This window comes from Battus philenor, unplaced genomic scaffold (assembly GCF_028537555.1).
Source record: "Battus philenor isolate CCGP_79_NKW_IND1 unplaced genomic scaffold, ilBatPhil1.0.hap1 SCAF_1, whole genome shotgun sequence".
In the NCBI taxonomy this organism is placed as follows: domain Eukaryota; kingdom Metazoa; phylum Arthropoda; class Insecta; order Lepidoptera; family Papilionidae; genus Battus; species Battus philenor.
The window spans coordinates 9,635,416-9,653,815 of NW_027181661.1; the positions used below are offsets into that span (position 1 = coordinate 9,635,416).

Here is an 18,400-nt window from a genome sequence, read left to right on the forward strand (position 1 = left end):
ATGCTATAAATAAATAATATATATAATTATAGTCTATAATGAGTAGCGCAGCACTAATTCTGTGCTTACATACAGCCACTCTCAATAATTATAGGTTTTGAATATGGTAAGTTGCTTAATAAGTGTTTTATTATTTGGTAAAACGCTGTTATGTCAGTAAACGTTAAATCGCATTTAGGCTCAAAATGCTTAAAAACCTGGCGCATCCTATTAATTGAAGATAAAAGATAAAACAAGGTTTCCATTTACAAATATTTATTTAACATTTGATTTTGTTATAAAATTCGATGAAAAATATTTAAGTCTCGTTAATTTCGAAATTTTAATGCACCTATATTTTTAACGTCTCCCAATATTTAAGACGAGACTTAGATGTGGTCATCAAACTTTATAACATATGTTTACATGGTTATGAATATAGTAAATAATTTAGCTTAACGGCTACAATAAATACATGATTTGTAATATAGTCATGTATAAACAATAATTATCACGGATTTTGTGATGGTCGCTCCGATAACTTTATTCTAATACCTACTATTCGAGTACTATGAACAATTAACATTGTTCTGAAATATTATATCACAGGTAAACGTTCTGACATGCTGGTAATGAAATTATTTAAATAGTTCTTTAGCGTAATGCCATATTCTGAAGAAGTATTCATCACGGCGCAACAAAGAACCGCGTGCGTAGGATCGTATGTCAGCGTCCATGTTATGTTCTCGCAACCACGATGTGGTCGTCTGTGTACTGAATGAAGTAGGCTCAGTCGCTTCAGTATGCTCACCTGCTTCTTCGTCAGCGTACGAATCTGGAAAATGAATAGCATTAATAAATATATTAGTTATGCGTGTTGAACATTGACCCACCAGGAGCGAGAACGGACTAGGGGAAACTATAGACTACACTAATCGTTAGCTTATTAAAAACTACAAATAATCATTGCCGAAGCGACTTGACTGCAATGGGGAAACCTGGAAACCTTTTTAGAACAAAATAGTTACAAAGTATATTTTAAATAATTAAGTAATATACTTATATCAATATTTAATTACCTTCTCCGGGTATAAGTTTAAATGGCTCATCTGGTTCAAGAGGTTCGCTAATACCTATTTCGTTACGAGCGTAAATTCTTATTATGTAAGTATGGTTTTCGCTCAAATCCTTAATGTTGAATTTCAATGTTGTGCTGTCAACTTTGCCAACTTCCATCCACATTGTTTTCGTCACATCTCGTATAGCTATGTTATACCCTAAGAGAGGGGCTCCGCCATCCCATTCTGGTGTACCCCATGAAGTCATTACAATATTACTTCCCACTGTTCTAATTTCTAATGGTCCAGTAGGCGGCGACGGTACAGCTGCAAATGTACATATCATAATACATTAACATGTTCCATATTGGCGGAATAGAATTCAATCATCATCATTGAAATTTAATTTCAACTTAATTATTCAGAGTTTCGTAGTTGACAAACCATTATCTAGCATGCGCAAAAAATAAAAGTACTTTGAGGTGCTGAATAAACCTAATTTTTTGAAAACTACTTACTCGCATATTTTTCCAAGCGAACCGAGTCTGATTCTGTCGGCAAACTAATGCCTATTGCATTTTCTGCAGATATTCTAAATTTAAGGTCATCTTTTTCTCTTATGTTCTCAATACAATGTTCAAAGACTCCCCCGTTAACGGTTACTATTTTGGACCACGACATCTTTTGCATATTGGTATATTCTATAATGTAATCTGAAAAATTACATATAATTTAGTAACAATTAATAAGTATTGATCAAAAATCCATGTATTTTTGACTAAGTTAATTTTGTCTACATTCTATCAAATATGAATAATAAATTATCGTTCTAATGTTATTAATTCCATGTTAATGAAATCTCCGCCGTGAAAACTACGAGTCCAAAATCATACACACATTACAGTTGCTTAACGTGCCATGGAGATGGCCATGCTTCGGACTTCGGGACGAGATCTGATCAAAAATGTTAAAATCCGTAAGCGAAAGAAAATAACCGACATTGCCCGGCGGATTGGCAAGTTGAATTTGCAGAGGGCAGGTTACATAGCGCGCGAAACACAATGTAGTGTGACATAAGTGTAGTGCAGAGCTATTTTTTAGCTAGTATTGTACTTTCACTCTCAAATCATGGTACTTTTCATAAAATGTAATGAACTGTCTAAGCGCTCTATTACTAGTAAAAGCTATATGCTATCATTTGATTATGGCAGTTTCGAAATTAGAAAATGGTATAAGAGAATAAGTATTCACTTGTTACAACGCTGCCGCCATCGCTGATAGGCGCCATCCATGAAAGGGTAACCGACCTAGACGTAATGTCTCGGACAATAACTTTTTCCGGTGGAGAAGGCGCCGCTGTAATAAAAAAAACCCTGATGAATGACTGACTGAAAAAATGACCTTTGTCAAAGTAAACTGTAAAAAGATTTTTTTATCTTGAATCTTCTATAAAAACACTAAAAGATAATATGAAATCTTCAGATCTATAGGTTTTTATGTAATTAATAACTCACATAAAGTTTTTCCTGGAGTGATTATTTGCTCGGGGCAATATGGTAAACTTGTTCCAATTTCGTTTCGAGCATATATTTTAAACGTGTAATTCATATTTCTGTTCAATTTTTCTATTTTGGCTATAGTGCCAGTAACCACAGCTACCATTTTCCGCATTTTCCCATCCTCTTTTATTTCCACAGAATAGTCAAGTATCGCTGAACCCCCGTTTCTTTCCGACGGTAACCAAGTTAGTGTTACAGAGTCATTCGTTATACCATAAATATTGAGCGGACCCCGTGGAGGCGATGGTACATCTGTAATTTATTTAAATGAGACGGTATAGAAACGGCCAATTTATTATTACGTAGTGAGTAATTTTTTGTTAAATTGTTAGTTTCCTTACAATGTTTCATCCTCCGTGCGTGAAACAGATACATGAGAGTTGTTATATATATTATAAAGAACAAATGGTTTGGTTTGCCAGAAATTGACCTGGCGACTCATGGTGGTGGTATATTAATATTAACTTACCTAAAGCAGTCCTTATTATGATTGATTCACTTATTAAAGGTTTCGAAAATCCAATTGGATTTTTGGCTTTTATTCGGAAAATGTATTCTTTATTTTCATCTAGTTTTTGTACACAATATGATGTAATTTCTTTATCGACATCTGCTACTTTAATCCATTCTTCGATTGCTGGCTCATATTTCTCTATTATATATTTTGTTAGATCCAAACCGCCATTGTCTAGTGGTGGATTCCATCCAATAGTTACCGATTCTTTATTTATTTCTTTCATAATAACGGGCCCCTCTGGTTTACTTGGTACATCTAAAATTATGAGTTATGTTTTGATCACTAAACTATTACGTATTATTCTATCGGGTACTGAGTAGAAAGTAAATGTACCAATTTTGAGATATTAAAAAAACTGGTAATGATCATGAAAGAGTAGATTTAAGTACAAATATATCAGAGTAATGAATTATAACTTATGTTTTTTCAAACAATAATACGTACCATACACATTAAGAATAACGTCTGTCGAAGTAGAACCAGCTTTATTACAAGCTGCAACCGTATAGTTAGCGCTATGTGCACATTGGACTTTAGAAATATTTATCAAACTGATTTTGTCCTTTGCAATAATTTCGATATCATTTAAATGGTCAATTTTGGAACCGTTTTTATACCAATTAACTTCTGGCTTAGGGACACCTTCTACAGTAGCTGCAACGGACCATTTGTCATTGACCCTTAGTTTTTGATTTATTTCCTTCTCCGAAATACGTATAATGGGTTTCTGCTGAACTTCAACATGACATGAAGTTTCTACTGTACCATATTCATTCGATGCAGTACATATGTATTCACCTTCTTCTTCTTCTGATGCAGTTATAGTTAATGATGCGACTCTATTAATGTATGTAGTTTTAGTAGTGTTTATTATCATTCCATCTTTTAACCATGTAACTTTGGGCTGAGGCGAACCTCCAAATATACAAATAAGTTCTATATCTTCATAAGGTTTGCTGATAATATCTTGTAATGGTTTTTCTACCGTAGGAGCATGCTTTGCTATAACTTTCTCTATTTTAATGAATTCTGTGCTTTCCGACGATTCACTAACACCTACTTCATTGACTGCGAATACTCGGAATCTATACGATTGTTGAGATTTTAAATTTTTGATGTGGTGTTGAGTTTTTGTAATGTTTTCGATTGATATCCATCTGAAAATGATCAATAATTAGGTGCTTGTGTTGAACAAATGTTTGATAATAAAATTGACATAAAATCTTACTCTGTATTATTCATTTCCTGGTATTCTATAATGTAGCAGATAATATTAGAAAATCCATTACATTTTGGTTCATTCCAAAATATATTTACAGAACTTTCGTCTACATCTAAAATATTAGGTTTTCCTGGTTTTGAAGGAATATCTGTAATTTAAATTAAAGAGTCGTTTAGCGTGTAAAAAATAAAATAAGTACTTGCACTAATGCACCTTTCAGTTTAAGTAATTATTTACCTATTATGACAAGGTCGATGTCTGCTTCTGCCTCACCGCTGTTGTTCACTAAACGAAGTCTGTAGGTACCTGTATCAGAATGTTCAACTTTTTTAATAGTGAGGCTGGCAGATTTCGAATCCAAGGTAGGTTTTGTGCGTTTAGTTCGCTTTATTATCTTTGAATTTATTATCCATTCATCGTTAGGTTTAGGAATTGCTTCATAATTCACACTAATGTTAACGTCGTTCCCCTTTTTTATTTTATATTCTTTAACGTAGTCCAAGATTTTAGGTGAAAATTCTTTAGCTAAAACAGAAAAAAAGTATATTTTTAATTTAAGGATGTTTTATTGTATGAGTTGTATTGAACCTATATTTAACTTACCCTCCACTTTTAGTTTTGTGGAGCAAATAGCATCAAACAACATGCACGTGTATTCCCCCTGATCTTCTACCATGCACTTTCTAATAATTAGAATGCGTTTTTTTACATCAGATATTAAAGTAAACTTTTCAGAATCCTCGATAACATTTTTACGTCTGATCCAAGTTACATCATAGTTTTCGTCTGGGATTTCTACAGATAAATAAGCATCAGTCTGTGTAGGAACTATTATTATTTCTGGGAGACGTATGGTAAAATCAATTGACGGTAATTCTACAAAAAGAGTCGCTGTGCATTTATCATTACCGACTACACATGTATAATCTCCCTTGTCATTATCTTCACAGTTGTAAATCTTTAATTTTTGTTTCTTTCCGTCTATAGTTAATTGAATGTGATTTGAAAAATGTATTTCCGCATCATCTTTGTACCATTTTACAAGAGCATCACCTTTAGTCAGTTCAATTTCAAATGTTGCTTTGTTTCCTTTTTTGACTGTTTGATTTTGTAAACGTGATATTATTTCAGGTGGTAATTCAACGACAGTCACTTCAGCAGTACAAGAATCATCGCGCAATACACATGTGTATTCGCCTTCGTCATGGACCGACGTATTTCTAATCAAAAGTTTTCTGACGTTTCCGCGTTTTTCAAAGTCATATTTATTTCTTACGGGTTTAATTTTTTTGCCATCTTTTTTCCAGGACACATCTGCAGTTTCTGAGTTTATCTCTACTTCCAAAATAGCAACATCTCTTTCTTTGACTTCAAAATCTTGTAATTTTCGTATAAATTCCGGAGTTGTCTCATAAACAATTAAGTTAGTATTCGTTTCTTGGTCTTTTACAACACATTTTATTTCCCCGCTATCGGTAAGTTTTGTCTTTTTAATTTTTAGCTTATGTTTTCGTGATTCCTGTATTATTTCTCTGTGATCCATTCCACTTAACTCGTTATTGTTATGATACCATTTAGTAGAAACTGTGTGAGATGTTTCACATTCCAAAAGAACATGTTTACCTTCTTCGACTTCGTACAATTTTTCCAAATTTTTAACAAATGTTACTTTATCGACGTCAATTGTTACACGTGCACCGTGAGATGCTTTACCTGCACTATTAGATGCCACACATTTGTAATCTCCTGAATCAACTTCAGAGTCAACATTCTCTATTATCAATTGAATATTTTCACCGTCAAAGGTTTGGGTAATAGTATCGCAGGGAACTATTATTTTATTATTTCTGTACCAAGTTATGGTAGGAACGGGATTCCCGGTAACTTTGGCTCTTAATCGTATAATGCCTTTTTCTTTAACGGTGATTTCTTGGAATCTATGTATAAATAAGGGAGGTTCGGCATCCTCTTCAGTTGGTTCTGAAAGAAAAAGTAAAATCAAAATCGAAAAATTAAAAAAGTAAAAACTTAGCAGTAGCTTTTTTAACAATTTATTGGTAAAAGGTTTAAAATTTTGTGTTAGCTACCTCATGTTTACAATTTGCATAACATTATTTAACTATTATAAAATTATTACAGTACAAATTATTACAACAGTCTTTGGTTTTTGCAAACACGATTAAGAAAATATTTGTAATTGACTACCACCATAGTCTTTGAAAGGTTACTACAACAAAGAAAATATAATTTATTACCTTCAATCGTTATAACGGCGCTTGTTTGAGCAGAGCCTTCAGTATTTTCGGCTATGAGTGTATAAATACCGTCATCCACTCCTTTTCTTGGTTTAATCACTGTGACAGTGTGCATATCTCCATCAGACTTGATAATTTCTGATGATATTAACGCATTATTCTTATACCAAATTACTTTTGGTTCTGGATTTCCTACTACTTGGACAGTGAGAACAAAACTTTCCCCTTCCCGTATTGTCATGTTTTTAAGAGGTTCTATGACTTGTGGTTTTTCTCTCTGTCCAGTTTTTATTTTTAGCACAATTGGTAAACTAGCTTCTCCTTCCCGATTGATAGCAATTACTGTATATAATCCTTCCTGATGTTTTTGTACGTTTGTAATTTTTAACACACTGCAATACATGTGCATGTCTGACTCAGTTGCTATAGAAATATTGTCGTTTGGTAAAATTTCTTCATTCTTGAATAACCATATAATATCCGGTTCTGGTATAGCTACAAGCCTACATTCTAAGTAAATTTGCGACCCTTCATCAACGTACTGCGCTTTAGGTCTTTTTGAAAATGTAGGCGGAATGCCCTCTAAAATGTCTGCCAATGACGATTCTCGCGAAAGACTTTTCCTTGATAATATTGTCATTTCAGAACCATGGTCAGAAAGTGGCGCTTCTACAGTTAATTCTGTAGTACTAGATGCAAAACCAGCTGCGTTTTTAGCTACACAGGTAAACGTGCCAGCATCTTCTGGAAATACCTCACGAATAATTAAAGTAGCTACATTATCATCGTCATAATACATGTGAAAATCTTGTGAAGGTTTAATAATAGCTGTTTGCCTAAACCATGTGATTTGTGGTCTTGGAAAACCTTCTACTTGGCATTCGAATTGGACTGTAGATCCATCTGGAGTATGCTTTGGACGTAGCTTTTCTACAAATATAGGAGCGATTGCCTGTTCTTCCGATGCAGGTTCTACGAAAATTTAATTTTATTTAATAACTCATTATTGCCAAATGTAAATAATTAATTACGTTATATCCAGACGTAACACAAATACTTACTTTCAAATACTGGAAGCTTATCAATTTTTTCGTTTAATTTCTTTTGCAAGTATAATGTATAATTTTCTTCATCCATTAAGTATTGCGCAGGTACCCAACCTTTTTCCTCCGTTAAGTGTTTACGGACAAACCACCAGTCTTGATTTGTGGTTTCTAAATCAATTGATAAAGTGCATTAAAAAATGGAATATAAAAACATGTCAAGTTCCATATAAGAAAAAGAGAAAATACGTTAACTTATTTTTGATTTTACACCGTAGTTTTTCTTTCAAATAAAGACAAGGTGGTATTATTATATTTTTAAAATCTTACGAATTGAAAACAAGTACTTTAATATGTTAAAAACCAATGAAAAAAAGTTTACCTTTCTCTTTGTGTAAAAAATCATAAAATAAATTTTACAATTTGTGTAATTATCAAGATGGTTTATTTCTGAGCAATAATGCTTCAAGTTGATCAACTAAAAGCATTATTGCTCAGAATAAGCTTTGTTATACTACTACTAAAAATGAAGATCAAAAAAATTACATTGAATCATTCCTATTATTTATTCAAATAGTAGTATTAGTAGATCGAGTCAGGAAAAAAATCTTTTTGCAAATAGTACGCACGAACTTGTAATCAAATCTCTTTGACTGTTCAAGGAATATGTGTCTGGTTTTATGTATCTGGATCTAAATTATATTATTCATTTTTTATCATTGCAGCCGAAACGAGTAAATATAATAAAGAAATTCAATACATTCTAACATTATATATGATGATTGTTGATGATGTTGTGTCAGTAGGAGTCGCAAAAAGTTTGTTTAAGCATTTCCATTCCGGGAATTTAGGTATCAAATATGCACCCCGTTCTGTTCGACTAGTTACTTCTCTTATTTTTGTGTACTCATTTGTGAATATTTTTGAAACGTAGTACAATAGAATCGTTTTCGAAGAGTTGGATAACTGTTGAAAAGCGGACCACGTACGACATGAACGTGCCAAAAAAATGTGTTCGAAGATCGACAGGCCTTTTGAGACTGTGGCAAATTCTGGAATAACTCACAATAAGTTAATAATGTGCGTAAGATGGAATTGTAAGAGCGTTATTTATCATACCAGGATCTGTATTTTCAACAACTGATGACATTAATTAAAATATTAAACAAAACCTAAATTAAAGAAGAATTTGGGAAAAAAACAGTTGAAAATAATCAATATAAGGGGTGTAGTCTATTACCGCACACATCATTAGCCACTAAGCAAAGATTAAGAGAATTTAGCTGAGGTGATATTGCATTCGCCATACGACCTTATCCTTGTCAGAAATCCTAAAATTTCTACAGCAACGGCATCATGTCACTACTTGTACGTAGTATGACAAAAAATCATCAAAAAAGGGCACCTATTTAATAACGTTAAATGTAAAAAACTTTCAAACAATTCGTCTCGGATTTTCATGCAAAATGCCTAGGAGCTTTCAACAAAGCCTTCGTTTGATATATAATTGATTTACCTAGTATGTAAAGCCGTTCACCCTCGACAAGGTTTATTGCGTCATTAGTCTCAGCTACGTAGGAGTATACAGCGAAAACTGTATCACCTCTTCGAACATTAACCGGAGTCTCTGAAAAAAAATTATATAATTAAAATTGGATAGTTTTTAGTTCTTGTAGATAAGGTCTCCGACGGGTCCTAACCTACCACAGTGCGTGCAAGCAGCAGCCGTTCCATACGATTGCACCGCAGGTATTATTCAAAAATTATTATGGAAATGTGTAAATTTTTCATTGATTCGTGTTACCGAAAGCCTTTTGTTCTTTCTTTGAGAAAATGCGGTGCCTGCGCAAGGTAGTCTAATCTCATTCGCGATGTTGCACGGATTATTATAATACGTCCATCGCAACTAAAACTCAAGAAAAACTCCAAACCGAGTTTCATAAATGATTTTCTATTTTTTAAAAAAAGATATATAACATAGAGATTTTCCAAAACGTATTTGCAGTTTATATTCACATTGCTACAAGCGCCAACTTGTCAAATGAACATATTAAATTTGCAAAGTAATACTACCTTCAGAACGGAACTAAAAGAATGCCTTAACTTGGTGCAATACTATAAAATTTGGGGTTCTAGCGTAGATAAATTTAAAAATTAACGCTCAGCAGACTATTATAATGTTTAGTAGTACATAGTTGTGTGAGCATACTTTTAGTTCTTAACTACCAAAAAAACAAGCATTTGCTTTCGCGCATTCTTTAAAATAGAAACGATCTCCAAAATTGCTGTACCTTAGATGTGTTCCTTAATTTCGCGCCTATTATTTTATATTAAAATGAGTGTAACAATAAATTTGGTTAAAAATGCAAGAAAATTGTTTTTTTAATATTTCTTCAGAAGAAGTGTGGGTCGCACCAATATCCTCATAACATTTGTGGCCTTTATTTAAGAGAAGGTTCCTGATTCGTGTTATAGATAATATATATGACTACAATTTTTTTTTATTTTACCATCACAACCAAAATATATATTAAAATGGCGCTTATAGGCTTGTAGGAAAACATCTTAACGTAAGAGTAACGTACATTGTTTACTTTTTGATTGACTTCATTAATACGTCTTCATTAAATGTTTTTAGGTAATGGTCATGATTATTTTTATTTACCATGAGAATAAAAAAATCAGTATTTATTCTTTTCAGGTTTCGAAATGTTAATTGTCACGCCGTACGATATTTTTATTTACAAATTATAGTTATGTAAATAGTTTATGCTGATATAAGGAAAACACTAAAACGTCTTAACAGTAGCACGTAATTGACAAATTGAAATATAAGTTTTTACTTACCTGGAAATTCCTGTTCCCTGGCAATACTCATTGATACATCCGCTTCTAAAAGATAAGAAAAACAATTTATTTTAAACCTTACTGGCCACTAATTTTATAAATGAAATAACATAATAAAACTAATTACATTTAACTAAATATTTACATCAATTCTTTAACTTATATGTAAATAGTGCTTGTGCCAAAATTTAATTTGAAAACAAATTAATACTGACTGTAACTCGTAACATCAGAAAAATTAAATTCGATAACTAGACCTTGTATTTCCAGGAGCTTCTTAGGTGCACGTTTAGCAGAAACTGTAAGATGTTCTTCTTCATACTCATTGTCCTTTTGTTTTTTAGGTTTAAGTTCAATACTAAGCTCTTCTATTTCACTTATTTCATATATTGGTTTTTTAGTTTTACGTTTTATAATCATTTCAATATTTTCTTGAGATTCATCGTCATCACTAACAATTACTTCTTCTGTTTGATTATTATCTTCCACTTCCTTAATTAGTTTATAAGAGGTTTCTGCTGACCGTTTTGCAAAGGTAGGTTTGGATTTCGGTTTGATTTTAACGTTACTTGAAAGGAATTGTTCTTCAGTTGTAGTTTTTTCAGTATGCGTTTTTACATCAAATGTGACTCCTTCTTCATCATATACCATGTATTTAGGTTTTTTGTCAAATTTAATGTTTACTTCTTCTGATATGTCTGAGCCTGTATCTGCAGAAAATGGTTTAGAAATTTTCGATATTACTTCATCTTCATTAATTGTTATATAGTCTAAAGGCTTCTTCAATGAAATAGTAACATTCCCTGCTTTATCATCATTATCTATAATATCCTCTATTATTTCTGTTATTCCCTCCTGTTCGGATTCTTCATAAACGTTGATTAAAGCTTCGTTAGCTTCCTCATTAAAGGTTGGATGCCTTTGAGGTTTTAGCTTTACTTTACTTGACATTGAAATCTCTTCTTCTGCATAAGAATCTAATTGAATATGGAATTCTTGTTCAACATCTTCCTTCGTTTTTGTAGTTCTCGGTCTAAATGTAACTGTTTCAGGCTCAGATACTTCTGGTACATTGATAGACTTGGGAACTGGTTTCAATTTTTTTTTAATGGTGATTTCATCATTAATTTCTTCTACCTTTTTAATGCTAGGTCTTTTCGGCTTTATTGTAATTTGATCCGGTTCACTGTCTATAGGCATTAAATTTTTGTCATCTTCGGTTTGCCATTCTGATTTTGCCTTTAAGCTTTCTTTTATGTCATTAGAATCGAAATTTATCTTTTCTAGTATTGGGCGTTCTATATCAGGAAGTTCCTTTGATTGTATGATTGCCTTTTTAAGTTTTGGTGCTTCCTTTACACTACGAGATAATATCCCATTTTGCCGGATGCTCCCAAGTGAGCTTAAGAGTGGTCTCACAATATCTGGAGGCCAATCAGTAACATATTTTATTCGACTCTTTAATTGGAATTTTGGCAATACTACCGTTGCTGTCTCCTGTTTTTGTGGAGTTATGGTTTTCTTAAGTTTGACTTTGTTAAATTGTGGCGCATCAGAGGTATCAACGAATTGTGGTTTGCTCGCTTCAAATGTTTTCTGTTCTATTTTTAAAGGTACCATTTTTGGCTTCTTTCTTTCAGAAATTTCTTTCAAATCATTTTCTGTGTATTGTTGAGATACAGGTTCTAATTGTGGTTCCGAAGGTAAATCAGTAGACTTAATTTTTCGATTATCTCCCGTTATATCTTCTTTAGGTTTAATAAAAAGTTTTTCTGAAGTTTCTGGTTTTTCTAAATCAGACTTTTCTAAGTCGTGTATTGGTTGAATTTTGACAGACTTACGTTTAGTTTTTGCTGCTTCCTTGACATTTCGTGACAGCTCTCCATTTTGTTTTATAGCACCTATATTGTTAATAACAGGTTTTAATTCTTTAGGTGGCCAATCGTTCACTAATTTTATTCTGCTCTTTAACTGAACTTTTGGCAAAGTTACAGTCGAAGTTGACTCAGGTTTTTTAACAGTTTTTCTAAGTTTATGTTTTGATAATAATATTGTTTCGGGTTGCTGTGCAGTTTTCACATTAACAAGCTCAATTTTCATTGGAATTAACTTCTTAGTCTTAAGTTGTCGATTTACTCCAAACTCAGGTTCCACTCCCGTCAGTTTTCGCAAATCTTCGTCTTGCATTTGTGTTTGACTTTGGGGTTTTTCTTCTACACCTAAGTCACCTGTAAAGTTAAAATATGAAGAAAATTATAAAAACACACAGAAAAAGATAAACATTGTAAATTTATCAATATAAATTCAAGAAAAAGGTCGAATTGCAATAATTTCAATAGTGATCAGAAAAGATTAATAGTCACATACTGCGTTTTTATACTAAATATTTTAACAGGTTAATTTTTAGCTATTTGTAACTTTATGAATTTACTACTAAACTAATTAACCGTAAATAATCACATGATTGAATAAAACGGAAGAATTTCTAAATACAAAACCAAACAATACTATAACGTTGATAGTATTCATTATCTTGATGGACATGTTCTAATTATCATAATGATATTTATGATACTTCAGGATTTTGCAACCATCTTGGTTTAATTCTTCGTATCATTCAATTTTGTAACTTATTATTATATAAGTTCCTTCCCACGAGGGCCTTAATTCATTTATTAGTCCTTAATTACGACTTGTTAGATTAAATTTCCCAAAGTAAGATGTTAAATTTTAAATTGTTAATATTTAATTTCCATGAACCTGATTTGTATGTAAAACCGGTATTTAATAATCGAGGCCTTATCTTATGGAAAAATTTATTATTTGTATTGGCAAATATTTTATAGTGATTTCTTCAATGCTTATCTCAGGTTATTCTATATTTTTTCTGCCCTTTGGCAATTATTTGGCTTATATTGTCAACAAAGTGATTAAATATTATTTACTATTCTTAAGTATAATTTCAAACTAATTTCCTTTGTATATAACACATTTTAGATATTAAATCTATTTGTGTACACATTTAAATTTGTCAGCCAAAATTTTCAATCATCGCAAATAAGTTGTAATTAAGTTAATCAAATTAATAACCGATGACGCGTATATTTGTAAATATGTAAATATGAATTATAATAATGTGTGTTGGACGTGAACGGTGCGATGTGGTATTTTGCTAAAATTATAATAACATTACAAAAACTAAATACTTGATACTTAATCAAATGATTTTAGTTTGCAGTAGTCTCAATATTAAATTTTTACTTTTTGTGCTATACTTATTACTTTTTCAATTTTTGAGCTTCTACTCATTACCGCTTATTTAGAGTACAGTCTTATTTTGCGTTTCTTAATCAAACATTAAATACAATTGAATTGTAGGTAAATCACACATTCCTACCAAAAACTAGAACTCTAAAATATAACTTACCTGTTTGTTGTAAATCTGTTCGATGTATAATTTTTGTCAACACTATCTAAAATTCCTTCCCTATTTATTCCTACACTACACAACTCAATCCTGTGATTAATATTTTTCCGAAGACATATTAATACCATTGACAAGCTATGTTTAGGATTAATAAATATGATGTCAACGAAGATGGTATAATTGCTCTCTAGGTCAGTTACCACTATCAAGAATATATATAATTGAAACACAATTGTATGAAATAAATGGAAATAAAGTAAATCCGAAAACAAAAAGCCTTTTCAACATTAACCATAGTCAGAAAATCAAAAGCAATTTTACCACAACAAAATATCTCTACTTCTTGAATAGCTTCCTCTAAAACGACCTACCTTAAATTTCATTACACGTTTAGACACCTTTTAGAGCTTTTGCTTACCGAAGTCAACAGAAATTTATTCCAACCTAGTCAAATCAAGTACTTTTTCTTTGGCAACCATTTTCTAAATTTTTTTGCGTAGCTTACGCTTTAAACAACACAATGGTTAGGGGCATTTTGAAACATATTTCAATAGTGGTGATTTCAGAAACTTATTGTTTAGTCTTCTCACTATGCAACCGTTTAATAAGTAACTGTGTAACCCCAGATTCGGTTTTGACCTCTCCGATCTTCACTTCTTCTGGCTCCTCTTTGAATATCCTAGTAGATCACGTTTTGTGTAAATCGTCTAGTGAAGATGCGGTGTCGTCGATAATTTCATATGTTTGGTGTACGGTAATAACTGGTGTTTCGTTGTCTTGTTGGGTAGTTGTTATGTTTGTTTTTAATAACACAGCACCTACCTTACGCTTGATGATAAAATTAGTGAACTTTCTGTGCTCTGGCTTACCATCTTTACCCGGAATTTCTTCAACAGTCGTCTCCTCCGGCAACTCGATCACCTTTTGTTCAGCAGAAACCTTCGCGATTTCTCGCAGAGGTCCCTCTTTAACGACCACTGTCGTACCCAAATCTTCCTCGTCTTTTTCAACGGTGGTAATCTCCGTGACTTCTTGTTTGGGGCTTATTTTCTTTTTAATCAATCGTTTAGTGGTCTTGGTTCGCTTCGTATCACCGGATTCAGTTTTGATCTCGATCTTGACTTCTTCTGGTTCCTCCTCGATCAACTTAGCTGTCTGTGGTTCGAGTAAATCGTCTAGTGGCGATATTGTGTCGTCGACGATTTCCTCTGTTTTGTGTACGGTAATGAATGGTGTTTCGTCGTGTTGTTGGGTAGTTGTTATGTTTGTTGTGTCTAAAACAGGATAAGAGTTATGTGTAACTACACGCTTAGTGACCTTTCTGTGCTTTGGCTTACCATCTTCACCCGTAATTTCTTCGACAGTCGTCTCCTCCGGCAACTCGATCACTTTTTGCTCTGTGGGAACCTTCTCGATGTCATGCGGAGTTTCCTCTTTCACGACCACAGTCGTAACCGGAGGTTCCTCGTCTTTTTCAACGGTGGTAATCTCCGTGACTTCTAGTTTGGGGCCTTTCTTCGATTTAATCAATCGTTTAGTGGTCTTGGTTCGCTGTGTTTGTCCGGATTCGGTTTTGACCTCTTCGATCTTCACTTCTTCTGGTTCCTCCGCGATCACCTTAGCTGTCTGTGTTTTGAGTAAATTGTGTAGTAACGGTGTGGTGTCGTCGAAGATTTCCTCTGTTTTGTGTACGGTAATGACTGGTGTTTCGTCGTCTTGTTGGGTAGTTGTAATGTTTGTTGTTTCTAAAACCGGACCAACTTTACGCATGATTACACGTTTAGTGACCTTTCTGTGCTTTGGCTTACCATCGTCACCCGGAATTTCTTCAACAGTCGTCTCCTCCGGCAACTCGATCACTTTTTGTTCAGCGGGAACCTTCTCGATTTCTCGCGGAGTTTCCTCTTTCACGACCACAGTCGTAATCGGAGCTTCCTCGTCTTTTTCAACGGTGGTAATCTCCGTGACTTCTTGTTTGGGGCCTTTTTTCGATTTAATCAATCGTTTAGTGGTCTTGATTCGCTGTGTTTCTCCGGATTCGGTTTTGACCTCTTCGATCTTCACTTTTTCTGGTTCCTCCTCGATCACCTTAGCTTTCTGTGTTTTGAGTAAATTGTGTAGTAACGGTGTGGTGTCGTCGAAGATTTCCTCTGTTTTGTGTACGGTAATGACTGGTGTTTCGTCGTCTTGTTGGGTAGTTGTTATGTTTGTTGTTTCTAAAACCGGACCAACTTTACGCATGATTACACGTTTAGTGACCTTTTTGTGCCTTGGCTTACCATCGTCACCCGGAATTTCTTCATCAGTCGTCTCCTCCGGCAACTCGATCACTATTTGTTCAGCGGGAACCTTCTCGATTTCTCGCGGAGTTTCCTCTTTCACGACCACAGTCGTAATCGGAGCTTCCTCGTCTTTTTCAACGGTGGTAATCTCCGTGACTTCTTGTTTGGGGCCTTTCTTCGATTTAATCAATCGTTTAGTGGTCTTAGTTCGCTGTGTTTCTCCGGATTCGGTTTTGACCTCTTCGATCTTCACTTTTTCTGGTTCCTCCTCGATCACCTTAGCTTTCTGTGTTTTGAGTAAATTGTGTAGTAACGGTGTGGTGTCGTCGAAGATTTCCTCTGTTTTGTGTACGGTAATGACTGGTGTTTCGTCGTCTTGTTGGGTAGTTGTTATGTCTGTTGTTTCTAAAACCGGACCAACTTTACGTATGATTACACGTTTAGTGACCTTTCTGTGCCTTGGCTTACCATCGTCACCCGGAATTTCTTCAACAGTCGTCTCCTCCGGCAACTCGATCACTTTTTGTTCATCGGGAACCTTCTCGATTTCTCGCGGAGTTTCTTCTTTTACGACCACAGTCGTAACCGGAGGTTCCTCGTCTTTTTCAACGGTGGTAATCTCCGTGACTTCTTGTTTGGGGCTTATTTTCTTTTTAATCAATCGTTTAGTGGTCTTGGTTCGCTGTGTTTCACCGGATTCGGTTTTGACCTCTTCGATCTTCACTTCTTCTGGTTCCTCCACGATCACCTTAGCTGTCAGTGGTTCGAGTAAATCGTCTAGCGGAGATGTGGTGTCGTCGACGATTTCCTCTGTTTTGTGTACGGTAATGGCTGGTGTTTCGTCGTCTTGTTGGGTAGTTGTTATGTTTGTTGTTTCTAAAACCGGACCAACTTTACGTATGATTACACGTTTAGTGACCTTTCTGTGCCTTGGCTTACCATCGTCACCCGGAATTTCTTCAACAGTCGTCTCCTCCGGCAACTCGATCACTTTTTGTTCAGCGGGAACCTTCTCGATTTCTCGCGGAGTTTCCTCCTTCACGACCACAGTCGTAACCGGAGCTTCCTCGTCTTTTTCAACGGTGGTAATCTCCGTGACTTCTTGTTTGGGGCCTTTCTTCGATTTAATCAATCGTTTAGTGGTCTTGATTCGCTGTATTTCACCGGATTCGGTTTTGACCTCTTCGATCTTCACTTCTTCTGGTTCCTCCTCGATTACCTTAGCTTTCTGTGTTTTGAGTAAATTGTGTAGTAACGGTGTGGTGTCGTCGAAGATTTCCTCTGTTTTGTGTACGGCAATGACTGGTGCTTCGTTGTCTTGTTGGGTAGTTGTTATGTTTGTTGTTTCTAAAACCGGACCAACCTTACGCATGATTACACGTTTAGTGACCTTTCTGTGCCTTGGCTTACCATCGTCACCCGGAATTTCATCAACAGTCGTCTCCTCCGGCAACTCGATCACTTTTTGTTCAGCGGGAACCTTCTCGATTTCTCGCGGAGTTTCCTCTTTCACGACCACAGTCGTAATCGGAGCTTCCTCGTCTTTTTCAACGGTGGTAATCTCCGTGACTTCTTGTTTGGGGCCTTTCTTCGATTTAATCAATCGTTTAGTGGTCTTGATTCGCTGTGTTTCACCGGATTCGGTTTTGACCTCTTCGATCTTCACTTCTTCTGGTTCCTCCTCGATCACCTTAGCTTTCTGTGTTTTGAGTAAATTGTGTAGTAACGGTGTGGTGTCGTCGGAGATTTCCTCTGTTTTGTGTACGGTAATGACTGGTGTTTCGTTGTCTTGTTGGGTAGTTGTAATGTTTGTTGTTTCTAAAACCGGACCAACTTTACGTATGATTACACGTTTAGTTACCTTTCTGTGCTTTGGCTTACCATCGTCACCCGGAATTTCTTCAACAGTCGTCTCCTCCGGCAACTCGATCACTTTTTGTTCAACGGGAACCTTCTCGATTTCTCGCGGAGTTTCCTCTTTTACGACCACAGTTGTAACCGGAGGTTCCTCGTCTTTTTCAACGGAAGTAATCTCCGTGACTTCTTGTTTGGGGCCTTTCTTCGATTTAATCAATCGTTTAGTGGTCTTGATTCGCTGTGTTTCACCGGATTCGGTTTTGACCACTTCGATCTTCACTTCTTCTGGTTCCTCCTCGATCACCTTAGCTTTCTGTGTTTTGAGTAAATTGTGTAGTAACGGTGTTGTGTCGT

The 18,400-nt window shown here is 34.6% G+C and overlaps 2 protein-coding genes across 3 annotated transcripts in view; both read right to left on the bottom strand.

The window, feature by feature from the left end:
- Positions 1–249: 249 nt before the first annotated feature.
- sls (sallimus) overlaps positions 250–18,400 on the bottom strand; it is a 91,325-nt gene continuing 73,174 nt past the window's right edge. For both annotated transcript variants that reach the window (XM_068777866.1, XM_068777874.1), the window contains 15 exons: positions 10,738–12,708; positions 10,481–10,525; positions 9,150–9,260; positions 7,652–7,804; positions 6,591–7,562; positions 4,939–6,315; positions 4,573–4,860; positions 4,342–4,483; positions 3,558–4,270; positions 3,066–3,368; positions 2,552–2,848; positions 2,289–2,393; positions 1,556–1,750; positions 1,059–1,364; positions 250–814 (listed from right to left, as the gene is read on the bottom strand). In XM_068777866.1, coding sequence (XP_068633967.1) covers positions 618–814; positions 1,059–1,364; positions 1,556–1,750; positions 2,289–2,393; positions 2,552–2,848; positions 3,066–3,368; positions 3,558–4,270; positions 4,342–4,483; positions 4,573–4,860; positions 4,939–6,315; positions 6,591–7,562; positions 7,652–7,804; positions 9,150–9,260; positions 10,481–10,525; positions 10,738–12,708 — 7,175 coding nt within the window. In that variant the 3' untranslated portion in view covers positions 250–617. The remainder of the gene's footprint in view (positions 815–1,058; positions 1,365–1,555; positions 1,751–2,288; positions 2,394–2,551; positions 2,849–3,065; positions 3,369–3,557; positions 4,271–4,341; positions 4,484–4,572; positions 4,861–4,938; positions 6,316–6,590; positions 7,563–7,651; positions 7,805–9,149; positions 9,261–10,480; positions 10,526–10,737; positions 12,709–18,400) is intronic.
- LOC137920200 (titin-like) lies at positions 14,595–18,073 on the bottom strand. Its single transcript, XM_068763505.1, has 2 exons — positions 18,061–18,073; positions 14,595–18,007 (listed from the first exon to the last, which is right to left on the bottom strand). The coding sequence occupies exons 1-2, from the start codon at positions 18,071–18,073 to the stop codon at positions 14,595–14,597; spliced, it is 3,426 nt and encodes a 1,141-aa protein (XP_068619606.1).